The 18,973-nt window shown below is 35.7% G+C and overlaps 2 protein-coding genes across 2 annotated transcripts in view; one reads left to right on the top strand and one right to left on the bottom strand.

The window, feature by feature from the left end:
* Positions 1-18,973, bottom strand: part of LOC124353592 (collagen alpha-1(XV) chain-like) — a 642,040-nt gene that overhangs the window by 357,494 nt on the left and 265,573 nt on the right. The window lies entirely within an intron of this gene.
* LOC124353590 lies at positions 2,084-15,339 on the top strand. The gene is made up of 6 exons (XM_046803502.1): positions 2,084-2,188; positions 4,316-4,412; positions 8,253-8,550; positions 10,370-10,776; positions 12,605-12,896; positions 14,802-15,339. Exons 2-6 carry the CDS (start codon positions 4,380-4,382, stop codon positions 15,311-15,313), a joined length of 1,542 nt encoding a protein of 513 aa, XP_046659458.1. The 5' UTR covers positions 2,084-2,188; positions 4,316-4,379; the 3' UTR covers positions 15,314-15,339.

Raw genomic sequence — 18,973 nt, forward strand, 5'->3', positions numbered from 1 at the left:
AAAGTTATCCTGGTGAATTTGTTGTCAAAGTAGCCGTTTTTCAAAGCTAATACAATTTGAAAACTTTGAACAACCGCCATTTTGAAATGCAATGAGATATTTGTTTTATTTTTTTCACTGAAAAGGACCAACACTAGGTTAAGATAACTGTTAAGTTTCAATTCTGTTATCTTAAGTGGTTTTTGAGTAGTAATTTTTTTCCCAAAAAACACATACAGACAGACGCTAAACGAAGTGAAATAGGGCACCTGTTATATAGCATTATTTTGTTAGTTTTGGCCTGCTGAACAATGTGGCAAAAAGTTTGTTCGAATGGTTGCTGGACACCCTGTATAACTCAGAAAATATTTGATGGATCATTATGAAAATGTGCATGTATGTATATTTATTTTTCCATGCATAAGGTTTATATGCTATGCCCATTGATGTAACTCACCACCAGGCTGTGCTGCAAAATATAGAAGTTATCAAAGCGCTTGCACAATATAAAATGCAATTACGAGACAGTTACGTTTATTAAATAGGAAAATACTATTTGAAGGCGCTACATTTGTATGTATATTTGTCTTTAAAATAAATTTCTGGTTGAACTTAAAGCTATAAAATTATTGCTATTTTATTCATATTGGAAATGTTATTGTCTGAGCGTTAGCGAAGCCTATATCTCACAGGCTGAAAAATATTATTTGTCTGATGGCACGATAGTATTGAAATTATGCTTTATTTCCGTACAGGCAACAATGAGTTCAACTATGATACATGTTACTCCATGAGATTTGGCTGAGCGTTAGCGAACATTGTTATGTTGGTGTTGTGAGACTCCGAGATAGCAACGAGAAAATCGCAGAATAAATAAATTATTCTTAAACATGTGTAGTAACACATGTGGCAATTTTTTTAGAATGAAATGAGCTACAAACCTGCAATTCCTGGAGCTATTTCCTCGGCCAAAACTGTCACACGACACGTGGAGTTAAGTACTCCTACCTTGTACATGCATACAGAATGTTGTAGGGATTAGTCCATCCAAATAAGGATGCAACCTTAGAATGAAAGATAATAAGCTAAAAACCTTGCATACGTCTTTATTTTGGTGTCACATAACAACTTACCTCAAAAGTCTCGTATAATCACGTGTCCGCGGCTTAAGCTATAAAAATTGTAGAACGGAAAATTAACTTATTTTGTTTCAAGTAATTGTATGTACATTCAAACCTTCTTGTATATACCATAACGCAAGGTCAGCTAGTGGAATAAAAAAATAACTGAGTTATATAGTAAATTATTCACTTAAAATACTAGTATTGTTATTACATTCTTATTATTTATTATACTATATTTATAAATACTAATCATAAATTAAATTTTCTCTAAATAATATTTATTTTATTTTTACCAGTCATGCAATTGTAAATGGAACACTTTGTTGTATTACTATGAATATTAAATATATATACTCGAATTTGTCGTACGACGTTTGCTGTTTCTGTACTGGAAAGTTAAATCAGATGTCCCATTGTTGAGACTCACTGAAATGTGACATATGACACGTGATTGTATGAGACTTTTGAGACAAGTTTTATAACACCGAAATAGAGACGTATGCAAAATTTTAGCTTAATATCGTTCATTTCGGGCTTTGGCCTCATTTTTGCTTTGACTTGAGTTAGATATATTTTATTTAAACTTTTCTTCTTTAATGGTATTAGAAGAGAATCACGAGTCATCGTTGCTCTTCTGAAGTGTATTATTAAGTAGAACTGAAATTGAACTCTTAAGCCACGAAAATGCATTCTGGTCTTACCTGTTACATAACATAAACACACAAGTCGTAATGGATTTAGATGATTCGAAACTTTCAAATGGTAATTTTATGTATCGCAGTCTACCAAAAGATTCTAAAGCTAATTGACTCCTGGCTTGGTTTGGGAGTCAAATCAAGCCAGTGCTACTGAGTTGTGAGTCAATTTGTTTATAACTACCGCGTCATAGTAAATTGAAACAATAGGGTTTAAAATCGGGAGAACAATACCCGATGGTGATAAGTCAGCGTGATAAACGTTTATTATGACGATACTGTTAATGGGATGTCAATCGACATCCGATCCCACCATTACAACATGTCATTTTCATGTACAGTCGGTTCTTCGTTAGCACAATCTAGGATTTGACGATAGGAACCAATAAGGTAAGTGAAACTTTTGTTTCCTGAGGGTTTCCACTGGGAAATGAGTTATAGTAGATAATAAATTATGACTCAAAACTGTATATGTGGTATCTTGCTATTGTTCTGATATTAGAACAACTACTACGTTACATACAGCATTGCTTATTTTCTCTTGTAATTGGTTTAAGGTGGTGGTTACTACCCATGTATTTCCACACAATACTAATTTGTTATTGGTATAATGTTTTATATCGATTCCATAACAGAATGATGCTATGAATATATAACAGATGAAGATGACGTTGAAAAGAGGGCTTAAAGAACCTCAGATTAACTATAATCTGTATAATCTGTAATAAACGATTGTCTCCAACTTTGGTAGGGGAGAGGTATAAATACCCAACTTGAATTAAAGCCGTTTGGACGTTATGAGCAAAAAGGGAAAATCCTGTTGCAAATATGTTCCGAAATATTTAACAATTACAAATTCGATATTGCCGATGGCAAAGAGTGTGCCCAAACATATTAAGGAAAGAACCACCGGAACTAAAAAAAGGAAACAAAATGCATCGCCCTGAAATCACTAACATTGAAACGATTTTAATTATTTCATATAAATGTATCCATAGGGAGCCTTACATATTATACTGTTTCAAAATTACGGGTGAAACGTAAAAGCATTTTTGAATCACAACCATATCCTATATTTTTATTGCTTTAACATATAAAAATCACGAAGCATAAAAACTGTTACGCATTGTTCTATTAGGCAAGCAATTAAAGCAAAACGAATTATATAATACTTAAATGTATACTTGTTTAGATGACTCAATAATGAGCAATGGTACATAACCTTTATTGAAATAAACATACTAATTTATTGTTAATTGTTTATTGAATTAAATACATTGATTAATACTACCCACATAATTACATTATTAACTCACAGATAGAAAGTCTTTATTTTAAATAGTGAAAAACATTTACTAAACTTGTTTTAATAGTTACAATACTTTATTCGTCTTTATTAGTAAAAAGGGAAGATTTTTCATTAAGGAAGACAATATATTAAATCCAATCTTTTCCTAAAGCTAATAAATTATACAGATGTTTGTATATAAAAATGTATATACATGTAAGTTTTGCAACTGAAACTTGTGACATGTCATTTTGAAGGTCTATCCAATAGAAACACAATGACATGAATAAAAAAAATCTCTACGACGTTCCAAGAAAAACGTGTGTGTGTGTGTGTGTGTGTGTAAATTTCTCAAATATTGATTTTTTTATTTACACTTGACAATGATCAGATTTATATTTTACTGTAAAATGTTACAGAAATAACCGACAAGCCGTTCTTGACGTAATTGGACTAGAGTTGAATGGTATTCTAGTTGAAAATAGTATTTGAACATTCATACATGTTAATATTATGCACATCTGTCTCCTACAACTGATATGCAAATGTTTTAAAATATGTTAGGCATCATGTAAATGGCAGATATGTCATGTTTCTCTACTTAACATTTATTTAGAAAAAAAGCGCTCTACGTCACACACTATTGAAATAAAAGCCTTAACATAAATCCAACATAAAAATGTTGCTTTTAATTAAAAACATTCCTTAGTGTATTTTAGAACAATAGTTAATATTAAAATCTGTCTACAATAACTTAGTTATAAAATCCGTTTGTTGACATGTACCATTTATTTTTAATTTCTAAATTTAAATAATTATTTAATTTTGTTTCAAAATGCAGAACTCGTCACCAACGTGTGAAGAGTATGAATGATTATATATCGCATTAAGGGTTAAATTTAATTAATACAACTTAGGTCGGAGTGGAATACAAAGTATGAGGGAATTTGAAGTTACTGAGGAGTGTATTATTTTTTGCATAGATGTCACGAAACTTCATGGGACTTTAATACAATCACAGATTTAAAAGTGCGTAAATATTTGTTTACTAATAGTAAATCATTTGATAACAGTTTATAAACATATAACAATTTGATAAGAGTTTTGATAAAACTTTTATTTTATTGTCATGAGTAATTTAGCATCATTCATTGCATTAAGTAAAATAACTCTGGCCCAAAACTCGATATGATTATAAGTATTTACTTTTTCCCCAAATTTTGTTTCAGACAATAGATATTCTGGCAGTAATCAGTAGCATAGACGTCCTCTGTCGCCTACGGACAAGTCGCAATGATAACACTAATTTACTTCTTGCTGGTGGTCGTAGGTATTGTTTGGTGATTATTACTAAATAAGTAAAGCGAGTCATTATTTATGTACATTAAATTAGTGATAAGTTCATGTTACATTATCCCCTCTTTTATAAGTACCAGCATATAAGACATATTTAATTTTATGTTCCAAAAAAAGTTTAAGCCATATGTAGTCTGTTAAACATGTAATCGGTTTAGCTCAAATATCAACCTATTCTTCGTTTAGTTTTATTTATAATAAATACTATAAATATTAATTAATTATTACACGTTTCAATTGTTATTAATATTATTCATAGAATCGACACTAGAAAAATTGAATTTATTGGAAGTTTTTCACATTAGAACACTTTTCTCCTTAAACAAACGTACAATTGATAAATTAGATCTGTTTAAAAGTAATCTTAGTTTCCATTCCAGGAAAGGATCTGAGTTCGAGATAGCGCAGGCTCATATCCTGTCTGTGACATAATACTTTTATCAGTACAATCGACCTTGTACTGTATCGACTCTCCCCCTGTTCTATTAGATAAGATTTTTGCACAGGCCAGTGAGGACAGGCAGAATAAGGTTTAAAGTGGGATCGAAATATCCTTTATTAAAACAACAAACAAACATTAGAAATAAGTTGGTATCCTCTTACAAACTACCATTGGCTTTGGAATGAATAATAGTAGTCTATATTTAACGGAACTGTATATTGTAGTAATATATCAGGAGAAGGAAATAATATTAATAATTTCATTGAACCATGTCGTCTCAGATTCCTTTTACAATAACTTAATACGTTATATTATATCCTAAACGTTTTTAGGATACTTAACTATAAATATTAGCCCAAATAAAATAATCTAATTACATAACCAATAACTTATGGAATGTTAGATTTTGATCTCCTTAAAATAACAAATGTACTTGAAAAATCTATAAGTAATATTTTAATGAAATTTCACAGTTAAGTTGAAACTGGAACAAATAATTTAAATAAAATTATGCATTAACAATGTATCTTACAGTATTTAACTATTAGTTAGGCCTATTAATGTATTAAGCATATATATAGTTTTAAAAGTTCAAATTTAAATTTCTTCTGTACAAAAACTCTTTGGCAAAAGTCTAAATTAAATATCACAACCGTTTCACTAGATTAAAACATATAATTAACATTTTTTGCTCAATAATGAAAATGATGACGTATCATAAATAGGTTCACCATACAAAAACAACAAAATTACAAGCAAACATTACGATCTTGATATGATTAGAGCTAAATAAATTATTTGTTTTCGTGCATTTTGTATTACTTTAATGACGGTGTAGATCCACTTACAAAGATTTATTTGATCCACTGGTACTAATTAACTCCAAAACATTTGTGTCTCTTCCATTTAACTCGTCGTAATATGTGTCGTATAATTGTACATACTCAGCAACACAATACGAAATAGTAAAACAAAAGATAATATTTATTAAAAAGTTATAAAATGATAACTAAACAGGTCCCGATTACACACAATAAAAGTACTTTCTATTCAACCAATTCACACCCACAGAAATGTGACGAAATGTAATAATTTAAATGTGCGGTTCACACGAGCTAGTATTGTGCTACGCGATCGTGGCGGCTCGCGGAAATCGGTCCTGGTGTGATAAGGTTATAATTACATCAAATGGAGCGGTTCACACGAACTAGTATTGTGCTACGCGATCGTGGCGGCTCGCGGAAATCGGTCCTGGTGTGATAAGGTTATAATTACATCAAATGGAGCGGTTCACACGAGCTAGTATTGTGCTACGCGATCGTGGCGGCTCGCGGAAATCGGTCCTGGTGTGATAAAGTTATAATTACATCAAATGGAGCGGTTCACACGAGCTAGTATTGTGCTACGCGATCGTGGCGGCTCGCGGAAATCGGTCCTGGTGTGATAAGGTTATAATTACATCAAATGGAGCGGTTCACACGAGCGAGTATTGTGCTACGCGATCGTGGCGGCTCGCGGAAATCGGTCCTGGTGTGATAAGGTTATAATTACATCAAATGGAGCGGTTCACACGAGCTAGTATTGTGCTACGCGATCGTGGCGGCTCGCGGAAATCGGTCCTGGTGTTGATAAGGTTATAATTACATCAAATGGAGCGGTTCACACGAGCTAGTATTGTGCTACGCGATCGTGGCGGCTCGCGGAAATCGGTCCTGGTGTGATAAAGGTTATAATTACATCAAATGGAGCGGTTCACACGAGCTAGTATTGTGCTACGCGATCGTGGCGGCTCGCGGAAATCGGTCCTGGTGTGATAAGGTTATAATTACATCAAATGGAGCGGTTCACACGAGCTAGTATTGTGCTACGCGATCGTGGCGGCTCGCGGAAATCGGTCCTGGTGTGATAAGGTTATAATTACATCAAATGGAGCGGTTCACACGAGCTAGTATTGTGCTACGCGATCGTGGCGGCTCGCGGAAATCGGTCCTGGTGTGATAAGGTTATAATTACATCAAATGGAGCGGTTCACACGAGCTAGTATTGTGCTACGCGATCGTGGCGGCTCGCGGAAATCGGTCCTGGTGTGATAAGGTTATAATTACATCAAATGGAGCGGTTCACACGAGCTAGTATTGTGCTACGCGATCGTGGCGGCTCGCGGAAATCGGTCCTGGTGTGATAAGGTTATAATTACATCAAATGGAGCGGTTCACACGAGCTAGTATTGTGCTACGCGATCGTGGCGGCTCGCGGAAACACGAACATAGAATAATACAACCCAGATAATTATACAACCAAGGCATATTTAGGGCCCGATGCCTTCAATTTTGGATAGTTATGTCCTGTGATAGAACATTGTATGCATTGAATAATCTGATTATGAGGTAGATTGTTTAAACGCCACAGTTTGCGTTATTATACGCTATAACGTATTATTGCCTCAAGTGTCATAACCTCAGTCATATCTGCCCTACGTAAAGTCGTATCGAAAAAGGTAGTAAAAGTCACCTCAAAGATATAGAGACAAGGGAAAGTCGTCAATCTGAGCTCCCATACTGCATTGCGACACGACGCGACGTTTTGGTTTTGATATAATTTTGATGTCTCTTCAGAATTACAAAAACTTTTAAATTTAGGTCTGTACAACATTCCTAAATGATTATTTCGTAGAACATTTGAGGGTGCATAAGGGCAAAGTTAGGTAACCGTTAAAACGTATAAAACTTAAATTGACTTAGATTCCATAAGGCATAAATAGACGTAGTTACGTGAGGAGAACTTCATTGTTATGGATGAAAAACTCAGAGGGATGACATCTGCATGGAGGGTGGGAAGGGCTAAAACAGCTCTACCATTCCGGCACAACCAGCTTTTTCAAATTTCTCAAGAACTCACCTTTACCAGCCAGTAGAGCTGGTACCAGTCAATCTACGAAAGACCACCTACCCGAAGAAAGTAATAAAACGGAAAAGTATGTAAAAGCATCTAGAAGATTCTCGAGTGGGAGGTTAGCTTCTAGAACCGGCAGATGATGCAAAAGTTGTAGCTATGAAGTGGAAGGTGGCTTTCACTACCATCCCAACCATCGGCTACCATAAGAAAATTAGCAGATGCTACAAAACTTCACGCTTGTAATTTTAACTTGATCAAAAATTGTTAATTCACTTTCAAAGAAAATTATCCAGATTGTTTTACAATGAGCTCAGTTAAAATCAGTTGTGTTATTCTTAGCCTTAAATTAATCAAATATTCAAGTATTTCAATAAAAAGAAATCTTGATTTCATATTCTATTCATATACCTAGTTTTGAACAGATTTCTAGAACGCCACCTTTCCACGCTTACTCATCTATGTTTTTCGATAAGTCTGTTTCAGCCACGCAGGAGTGCAGTTTCGGTGAGATTTCTGCGGACACAGCTCAGTTCAAGATCAATTTGTACCACCAGTATATCCACGGGAGACACTTCGATGTTGAGCAGAGAGTCTGTGACCTGGCACTTAACGTGACACAGGATCTCATCTCCACGTTCTCTAGAGACTTGGACGCGCTTCTCACCATAACGTCACAGATATTCAAGTTGTTCATCAGCCTTGTCAAGGATCGCGGCGGCAGAGGATGTGTCAAGGAGCTGAAGGAGAGTTTCCAGACCATTTCAAAGAAAGGTACTGATGATGGTTTAGTGTAACACTGTACACCGTTCAGTTACCCAACTAAAGTGACAAATCATTTCAATTTTCTAACCATACCATATATTATAACAGTATTCAGCCCACCATTAACTGGTTCAAATAATAAATTAAACCAAATAAATTAGGACTGGTTCTTATTTCAGGTTTTCAGCGAGTGTAAAAGCACTTCTGACTAGAATGAATCATGTTTCAATCTCCATTCTAAAAACGTGTACTTCTGACTAATGTAATGTAATTTTGTTTCTGTACCGTACTAACGTTGAGGCCTACGGAAGAATTAGCAACAAGTTATTGGAAAGTTGGAAAATTGGTGATCAGTGGGTAAGTGAGGAATTACACTCTGACCATAGTGCCTGACCCAACACTTAAGGTCAGAAAAGTGTAAATCAAAACTGTTCATAAAACCTTTGTTTTTGACATGGTAATGTTTATATACATTCCAATGCATGCACTTTTCACGGCACCCCTTGCAGTAAAACATCGTTTCAATGTGATATGAGGCTAGATAGTCTGTAATCTCTGCTTTTTGAACAGCAGCCCTTGCGATGAAACATAATTTCAATGGCATGTTGTAGATTTTAAATCTAGCTCTGGCGAGCTATAAAATGTGTTCAAGCAGAATATATTCTATAAAATAAGTTTGAAAAATAAATTTATAGTCTAGAAGACGTAAGTCAATTTGCATTATATAACACATTATAACAAAGTTTTTTTTAACCAATGCAGAAAAAAACTAGCTTCAGCCCTGCTTGTATTGATGGAACTCAAAATTGTAGCTTTGCGGTAAAATATAATTTTGGCACTAAAACCAAGATGAATAATAGTTATATGCGTATAGTTAAATTCGGATTATGATGAATTATCGACAGGGATTGGGATCAGTTTAAATTCAAGACACTGTTTGAAAGTTGTTGCATATCACGTGCACGTATCTGTGTAATATCATTCCTTAAGTTTGAATCATTCACAAATTTATAAATTAAAAATATTTATATCGTTAATATTAAAAATTAAGTCCTTGGAAACATGATTTAAAAGTATTCTAGACACACATAATCAAGTCATAATTTGTGGCTAGCCAGTGAAACTTGAGTTGATTTCAGTATAAAAAGTTTCGATTTAAACTTTAAAGATTTCCTTATAAATTTCAATCAATATTTAATATTTATGTTCCTAATATATGTCAAATCACCTAGGTTTCCAGTTCACAATGCGCTTTAAAATTGCTAATAAGATTCATACTTGTGGAGATATTCCACCTCACTGTGGAAAGCCTGAGAATCAGTAGTAATAAATATCTTTAATTTTCTAAACCAATCACCGACCATTCTGTATAATATTTGCAACAGGACTAGTTACAGTAACTTTAGTTGCCTACTTAGGATAGTTTCTTTTGTAATTTACATTCTATGTGCAGAGGAAACCAATGAGCCAGTTTTATGTACTTTGGCCCTATCGCCCGATGTAACGGCCGTTTCTCATTGGTGAAACTCTGCGTGGTCTCGTCTGTCTCTCTGTCTGACGCCCTTGAAGGCCCTCCTCCAAAGTGGCCTAAAATAGCTCAAGTAATACTGAAATTGCAATATAACATTATGGAATGTTGCATAGAAACTCGAGTTGGTTTATTTTTATTTATAAACACTTTTTCACTCTCCAAAGAAATAGAAGTCTTAATGCACATCTATAACGCATTTTGGAAAACACGCTGTCGAAATAACTTGTGCGTTTTTGAACTAGGTCTTCTACAGGTTCTTTTATTCCTAAAATGATCGCTTCTTATTTTTGGTTGCAGAATCAAAGGTATTCAAGAGCTGTATGACGCTGCCATTTCACAAGCAGGTCGAGCTAAAGAAGGAAGTAGTCTCTTTCCACAACGAATACCAGAATGCATTCATGAGGATCCTGGCAAGACTAGACCAATGTCAGTCCCAGTTTCCCAACGCTGCGGACAAGGACAAACTGAACGGCTGTGTCAAGTCAAATCACGAGCGTTACTTCAAAAAAGTGGCCAACATAGGGCAGGACCACTTCAACGACTCTTGCATGAAAGTATTTGTCGAGTCCATAGCAAACTGTCAAGCAAAAAGCTTGGATAAAGTCAAGAGCAAAACCTCACGTCTCCTGAAGTTGCTGACTAACTGTGCACAACTTTTTAACGCAGACATAGATCCTAAACTCAAAGCATCCGCTATGTCAGCGGTAAGTATGTAATGTCTATTAAGTATTTCGTTGAAATCCGCTCCAAAATATAAATATAAAGCATTTTAACCCGTGAGAGGTTCCATCCTATCCACATACGTACCAGGCCCCTGGTGTTAGCTGCTATCTAACACCGTGTTTTTATGTTACCTTTCTTATGCTTCTAAATACTATTATACACTTATTACTCGTATTGTGTCTTTTTTTGGATAAATTCATACTTATTTTGGTGTAAAATAATATTTACGTTATTTTATTACATTTTTAATGTATTTTTAATTTATAAATATATTTGTCGTTGAAATAACACGTTTTCGTTTATTAAAGTACAATAGACAATAAATAAAGATGATTTATTTACCAAGCAAATATTGCTTATAAATATTATAAATTAAATATGAAATATTTTAAAATACAGAGACAAATGCAGAATAAATAGTTATTACTTTTCCTCTCTCGCACAATTATGGCACCATTGCATGGTTTTCACAATATTTTCCTTGCATGTAGACCTTCAACATGCTAAACACTTGAACAACCTATTTTTTTCTTCATAAGGCAGTTGGGTTGTAAGAGCATAAAGTTTTAAAATTAACTAAATAAAATTACCGAAATAAAATGTAAGTCAACGATAATGTTTGTTACAAACGACACACTAAAATAACGATATCGAACTAAACATTGTATTGGCACTAACACGCTTGCAGTAACACAACACTCTAAAGGGATCGGTCACATGCGTAGATGCCGTCTAACAACTGTACTAACGCGGACGTTCCCATGTCGAGATGGCAACTAACAAAGCGCGCAGGGTGGGATTCCCCCTAACCCCCACAGACACGGATATGGATGAATCATACCGTGTTTGGCGGAAAAGTATGTGTCATATAGTCAGTGAGGCAATCGTGAACTATCGGAAGGATTCATCATTTAATAAAAAGAAATTAACAAACCAACTATGTTTGTTAGGTGCCATCTAACAAGGGGACCTCTCACGGGATTTTTTTAAGTAACAGATTTAAGTTCATTTTTACAAAAGTTCATTTATGATGCAATTAAGTATAAATAATTTCTAAAACAATACCGAGATTAAATAAGTTATAAATTATAAAGATTCATTATTATTTTAGTTATAATAAATTCTTAAGTGTTCTATGATTTATGTGACATGTGATAAATAAGAAAGTCATATACTATATTTTTAATGTATTTCGTTTTAAGATAATTACTGAAAATACCGAACACTTATATCAACGAAATCATAATGAAACCATTTTTCTAAATGAATTATTATTTCTGCATAGTTCTGAAATGTACTTACATTATACGATAGAATATTTAACTTTGTAAAGGTGTATTACACTCACATGGTGATCTGTGTAGAAAATGTGTTGTGAGACCTAGTCCAGATTTACATTTATTCTGTAAAATAGATTCAAAAAGAAAACTATTAGCTGATTAAATCGCTGTTTTCACTTTGAGGGTGAACATAATATTAAGTGATGAAATAAAACAATTTTAAACAAGTGTAGCAGAATTTGTAGTCTATGATTTCAGCGTGTTGTGACAGTCAATTTCAACGTTACTTGAATGGTTTTCTGCAGCTGGGATTTCTTAGGTTCTAGTCTACACTCGTTCCGTGCAAAAATGTGTTATTTTCTACGATCACAATTAGCCTACATAAGTACTGGCCGTTGGTACCTAATAACGGAATCACATTTCTAAAGAAATGTATAATATTGGAGGTTCTCTTTTATTTTCTTAATAAAAAAACACATTCATTATAACTCAGTTTAGTTTTAACATTATTTCTTATATTCCATTACAGGAAAAACAAATTGTCCTCGTACCTAGTATAGAGGCACAAATTAAGGAAGCCCAATCTACATATGGGAATATCAAGACGGATGACGCATTGGAGAAATTTATAGATTTCATGGTAAAAGCTTACACGACAGTTCTTGAAGACCATCCCAACGGGTACTACGATAAGCAGTTCAAGAAGGCTATGGACTCATACTTAAAGGCAGTTGATCGTTCTCTCCGAGATAACAAACACCCTCAAGACACGACCTGTGGCAGAACTGCGCTCCAACGCTTGAATGAAATTGTAAAGCGAGGTAATTTACTATTATATGTCAATATGTCAAGAGCCAGGGTTCGATTTTAACATTGTATAGCGCAGTGTGAGGAATATAAATTTTGTTACAGTCGTATTAAAGTTAGCTAGCGAAGGATGTTATGAAGCTTGGAATACAGGTAAGGAAAATTTCTTTGCTAAGTATGTAAGTCATTATGTTAACATCTAGGATCTAAATAAACTTTAGTGCTCAATGACGTTTAACTACCAAAGGACGGTTTAACCTTTAATTCGGCAAGCGTTTCACTTGGAGAAAAGAACGAAGAGTGTCACTCATCCAAAGTTTCATTTGGTAGTCCAAAGAGAAGGATGGTGATCAAACTCTAATCATATAAGAACATGTTAAAACATTTCCCTAACGTGCAACCTACCAGACACTAAATCATTGCTTTGTTTAAGGGTTTTGTGGCTCTCCAGTAAAAGGTTCTTTTCTGGCTGGTTTTTACTTTCAGTTGAAAATACACAGGGTATAGCTAAGAAATATGTCATTTGTATCTGAGAAACCCTATACATTTCCAGAATTGGCACTTTACTTACCATAAATGTCGAGATATCGGGGTAAAAGGATGAATGGATAAGTATAGTTTGCTGTCAAGAACTCTTGGAGTGGATGGAGCTCCTTTAATGTCAAAGGCTGTGGCTAGTCTGAACATGAAGGAGTGCTATCCCTTGCCCGCTTTGACTGGAAGGCTCAAACAGAGGGCACGCTATCCCTCCTCATGACATCTGACAGGAGGTGGTTCCTACCCTCAATCTTACTGATCCTGAATATCGTATCATTCCAGAAGTAAACGCAAACGACAGTTTTTGACTATGGCCAATGAGAAGTTTTTCAGCTACTTATCCTAATGTAATTAAACAAAAATATGTTACAAAGGAAACCAATAAAACTTATGCCTGATGTTTTCTTTTTTTAAGCAATCAAGCCCTGACGATCCCACTCACTTCATCTTCAAAAAACAATTTGAAAGACGTACAATTTATATTACTCAGTGTTTTAAATCTTTTTAGTAATTCTTACACATTAACTTAAAAAGAATCACGTTTATACTTGGTATATCTGCTATATGAGTAATGATATATCTGCATGATCTTCATAGTAAAATAAAATTAAAGACTAATACTGACTATACTACTGATGCATTCTAATATGCCCTTTGTTATTGTCGCGTTGTACTTTATAGTACAAATTTTATAAGAGTCAAACATTCAATTTTTAAGTTAAAAATCTTTTAATTTAATAATTTTCTTCTTTTTTATTGTTTACACTATCCGGTTGAGGGCATTCTATGAAGTTTAGATCACGGCTATTCGTATTATTTGATAGTTTTACCGGCGCAGCCCTCAAATTAGGCGGGGGGGGGAGATTTGCACTGCTGCCATGTATGGGACCTGTGAAGCGGAGGAAGGCCGAGAATCGCTCGCTCAGGCACGAATTGGCAACGCTGTGTGCACACTGTTGCCAAGTCAGACGCCACGCCGACGCTGTAGCGTGCACACGCCAACCTGCCAGTCGTATTCTACCGTAGTCTTGTACGCATTTTAAAGTTTTAATAGTATGGTAATCTAAATTATTTTTGAATTGTAGTTTTTTTCAAATCATTTAGCTAGGCCATAGGCATTCTGATTAGTAAAAATCAGAATCATGCCAAGGATTCATTCCATTTCGCATTTAATTCATACAAAGGTTTGTGATCTTCAGTACAATCCAACACTGGTATTAATCAGATTAGGGAGTCAGTATCTTAAAAGGATTTCATTTCTTAATGATGTCATTACATTTTAAATAAAATCTTTACAGAACAACTATTCTAAAAGATCTACTTGTTTATTGTGTCATAGATAATGAACTTTGTAATTTAAAAGCATGTCATTGTTGTTTCAGCTTCCAAGGAGTACGATAATTGTTATTCACAACGATCAAGGGATACTAGTATATTAATTAATGATATAGCAAACTCGCACACATTCCTTACCAGCAAAGTGGATGAAGTGGGAGACATCGCCATCTTGAACTGTCTCAAGGACGGCTATATCTTCCAGACCAACACTATAATGACGTGTTTCGACACGAAGTTGCGGCACTTCACCACGTTCGATTTGCCCAAACACCTGAAATTCGCTGAGACAATGGTAAAAATATTGCACGAAGAAGTACCTTATTACGGTAACTCCACTAAGTTGTTACCTTGCGCCGATAAGGTCTTGCAGGAGACGAAACTGAAGGCCGACAATGAACTGTTCACGTACCAGAGGTGCATGTACAAGAGCACAGGGACGGACTATTCGGTCATGGAACTCCAAAGAGCCATAGCTTCTGGTGTTCCGTTCATCTCTCACTACTTGAACTCAATCAGGATATTCAATGCATCGAGTAAAACTTATGATGAAATGTAGTTTACTAAATAAACCAAGAACAAAATAGAACTTATTTTCACTTCATTTGAATTTTATTCCCATAATACCAAATCATTAAAATTTCATCCCAAACTCGGTCATAAAACCGTTTGTAAATAAAGCTAAACCATTTATTTATCTAATTAGCAAATATATATTAATTGCCTCTATGTTATTTTTGTCAATATTTATTCAGGGTGATTAAAGTTAGTCTTTTAGTCTTTTATATTATTTTTATCCTTTTCCTGAAATGTGAGATTGGAAACAACTGTCAGTTTTCAAAATGAAAATTGAATAATCCAGAAATGGAATTCAATGATTTTGCAAAATAAGTATATAAGAAAATTTTCTCTAGACTTTTGATATTATCTGTACCTTGCCGAATCTATGCATGGTTTTTTCAAAACGTCACTTTAAACTTTGTAGGTGCACATGTGATCCGCCAACACTCCATGGGTATTAATATATTTAAAGATATTTGCTACGTACATTGAATTACAAAAGTTTCATAGTTTTTAAAGCAATAATTTTACATTTTAAAGATATCCTGGATCAGTTATTCCGGCGATATGGCTTACTCTTGTTAGTGCACGGACAAAGAAGTTTGGAATTTTTTGGTTACGTTATCGATGGCTGTGTTCGACGATCCCGTTTGTTTTTCTTGACAGTGCACGGACAAGATAGTTTGGAATGTTGGTGGTTACGCTATCGGTGACTGTGTTCAACGATCTGGTTACTCTTGGTGGTGCACGGACACAAGAGTTTGGAATTTTGGTGTTTACGCTATCGGTGACTGTGTTCAACGATCTGGTTACTCTTGGTGGTGCACGGACACAAGAGTTTGGAATGTTGGTGTTTACGCTATCGGTGACTGTGTTCAACGATCTGGTTACTCTTGGTGGTGCACGGACACAAGAGTTTGGAATGTTGGTGTTTACGCTATCGGTGACTGTGTTCAACGATCTGGTTACTCTTGGTGGTGCACGGACACAAGAGTTTGGAATGTTGGTGTTTACGCTATCGGTGACTGTGTTCAACGATCTGGTTACTCTTGGTGGTGCACGGACACAAGAGTTTGGGAATTTTGGTTACTTTATCGATGGCTGCGCTCGAAATCAGTTATTCCGGCGATCGTGCTACTCTTCTCGGAACACTGACACAAGAGTTGGGAAAGTTGGCGGTTACGTTATCGATGGTAGCGCTCGACGATCCTGCTACTCTTCTCGGAACACAGACACAAGAGTTGAGAATGTTGGCGGTTACGTTATCGATGGTAGCGCTCGACGATTCTGCTACTCTTCTCGGAACACAGACACAAGAGTTGGGAAAGTTGGCGGTTTACGTTATCGATGGTAGCGCTCGACGATCCTGCTACTCTTCTCGGAACACAGACACAAGAGTTGGGAATGTTGGCGGTTACGTTATCGATGGTAGCGCTCGACGATCCTGCTACTCTTCTCGGAACACAGACACAAGAGTTGGGAATGTTGGCGGTTACGTTATCGATGGTAGCGCTCGACTATCCTGCTACTCTTCTTCTCGGAACACAGACACAAGAGTTTGGGAATGTTGGCGGTTACGTTATCGATGGTAGCGCTCGACAATCCTGCTACTCTTCACGGAACACAGACACAAGAGTTGGGGAATGTTGGCGGTTACGTAATCGATGGTAGCGCTCGACGATCCTGCTACTCTTCTCGGAACACAGACACAAGAGTTGGGAATGTTGGCGGTTACGTTATCGATGGCTGTGCTCGACGATCCTGCTACTCTTCTCGGAACACAGACACAAGAGTTGGGAATGTAGGCGGTTACGTTATCGATGGTAGCGCTCGACAATCCTGCTACTCTTCTCGGAACAAAGACACAAGAGTTGAGAATGTTGGCGGTTACGTTATCGATGGTAGCGCTCGACGATCCTGCTACTCTTCTCGGAACACAGATACAAGAGTTGGGAATGTTGGCGGTTACGTTATCGATGGCTGTGCTCGACAATCCTGCTACTCTTCTCGGAACACAGACACAAGAGTTGAGAATGTTGGCGGTTACGTTATCGATGGTAGCGCTCGACGATCCTGCTACTCTTCTCGGAACACAGACACAAGAGTTGGGAATGTTGGCGGTTACGTTATCGATGGTAGCGCTCGACGATCCTGCTACTCTTCTCGGAACACAGACACAAGAGTTGGGAATGTTGGCGGTTACGTTATCGATGGTAGCGCTCGACGATCCTGCTACTCTTCTCGGAACACAGACACAAGAGTTGGGAATGTTGGCGGTTACGTTATCGATGGTAGCGCTCGACGATCCTGCTACTCTTCTCGGAACACAGACACAAGAGTTGGTAATGTAGGCGGTTACGTTATCGATGGTAGCGCTCGACAATCCTGCTACTCTTCTCGGAACACAGACACAAGAGTTGGGAATGTTGGCGGTTACGTTATCGATAGCTGTGATCGACGGTCCGGTTACTCTTCGCGGAGCACAGACACAAGAGTTGGGAATGTTGGCGGTTACGTTATCGATGGTAGCTCTCGTCGATCCTGCTACTCTTCTCGGGACACAGACACAAGAGTTGGGAATGTTGGCGGTTACGTTATCGATGGCTGTGCTCGCCGATGCGGTTGCTTTTGTCGGTTCAATTATTGGTCTCTCCAGACTAATAATATCCTGAAAATTTTGCAACAACCCTTTGAGTATGTTTGGGCTAATATATTGTTTTTCAAACCGCACCATATATCTTTGTGATAGATTATAATAATTAGATGAACGTGTTTAACAATACATGAATTGTAACACTTATTTCTATTAGTTTTGTTACTTTTAATACGATAGGTTAATTAAAGCTGTTTCCAAAATCCGACATGTATTCTAATATTTTTTACGAAACGTGGAAAATAAACGTAAAAAAATGTATCGTGTCATTTATCGGGACCGGATGAAATATGGATTACAGTTTAATGGTTCCAGATATAGTTAATTTGTACTATACACGTAAAATTTAAGCTAATGAAATTTACTTAAGACACGTTTATTTCAATGTTTAAACTATAATTTTTATCCGATCTGAAAGAATGAGCTCCAATTATGTCGTGAATTTAGTACTGTTTTCATGTATACGCTGAAAAGCTATGGGCTGTTGTAAAGCTATGCTCAATAGCTTCATGTTAATACATTGCTCAATTGCAACGTTTTATTTAAATAATAAATGCAATCAAAATTGTTAATTTAAATTACACACATACGGATAAGCAAACACTTTTTGCCATATAGTAATATAAGAAATTGAGGTTTATTTGAGTTCAGATCCAACCGTTATTTTAAATTTAATTAATTTAGTCCTGAAACCGTTTATTAAAATATGAAACCAAATGTACGAGTGTTATGATGTGGGTGTAACTAACTCTCCGACTAATTGGACGTTGTTGTGTAGTTACTTTGTACTCAACAGTGATTACAGAAAATGTTAAATAAGAAGTATTGTTCTCATCAAGCTTACTCTATGCTTCGAAACTGTAAATGTACAGAAATTTAAAATAGTAATTAGATTACTACTAAATGTAAAGAATACAATACATTTGCAATTTATTAATTTTTCGGACAAGGCCTTTCGAAACCAAAGGTTTCATCAGGCGACTCCTGATTACAAAATTAAAAGGC

Source organism: Homalodisca vitripennis, chromosome 2 (genome assembly GCF_021130785.1).
Source record: "Homalodisca vitripennis isolate AUS2020 chromosome 2, UT_GWSS_2.1, whole genome shotgun sequence".
Lineage (NCBI taxonomy): Eukaryota > Metazoa > Arthropoda > Insecta > Hemiptera > Cicadellidae > Homalodisca > Homalodisca vitripennis.

Coding starts and splice junctions, on each gene's coding strand:
- LOC124353590 (XM_046803502.1), top strand. CDS start 4,380: ATGATAACACTAATTTACTTCTTGCTGGTGGTC. Junction 10,777..12,604: donor AAGCATCCGCTATGTCAGCG/GTAAGTATGTAA, acceptor ATTCCATTACAG/GAAAAACAAATTGTCCTCGT. Junction 12,897..14,801: donor GAATGAAATTGTAAAGCGAG/GTAATTTACTAT, acceptor TTGTTGTTTCAG/CTTCCAAGGAGTACGATAAT.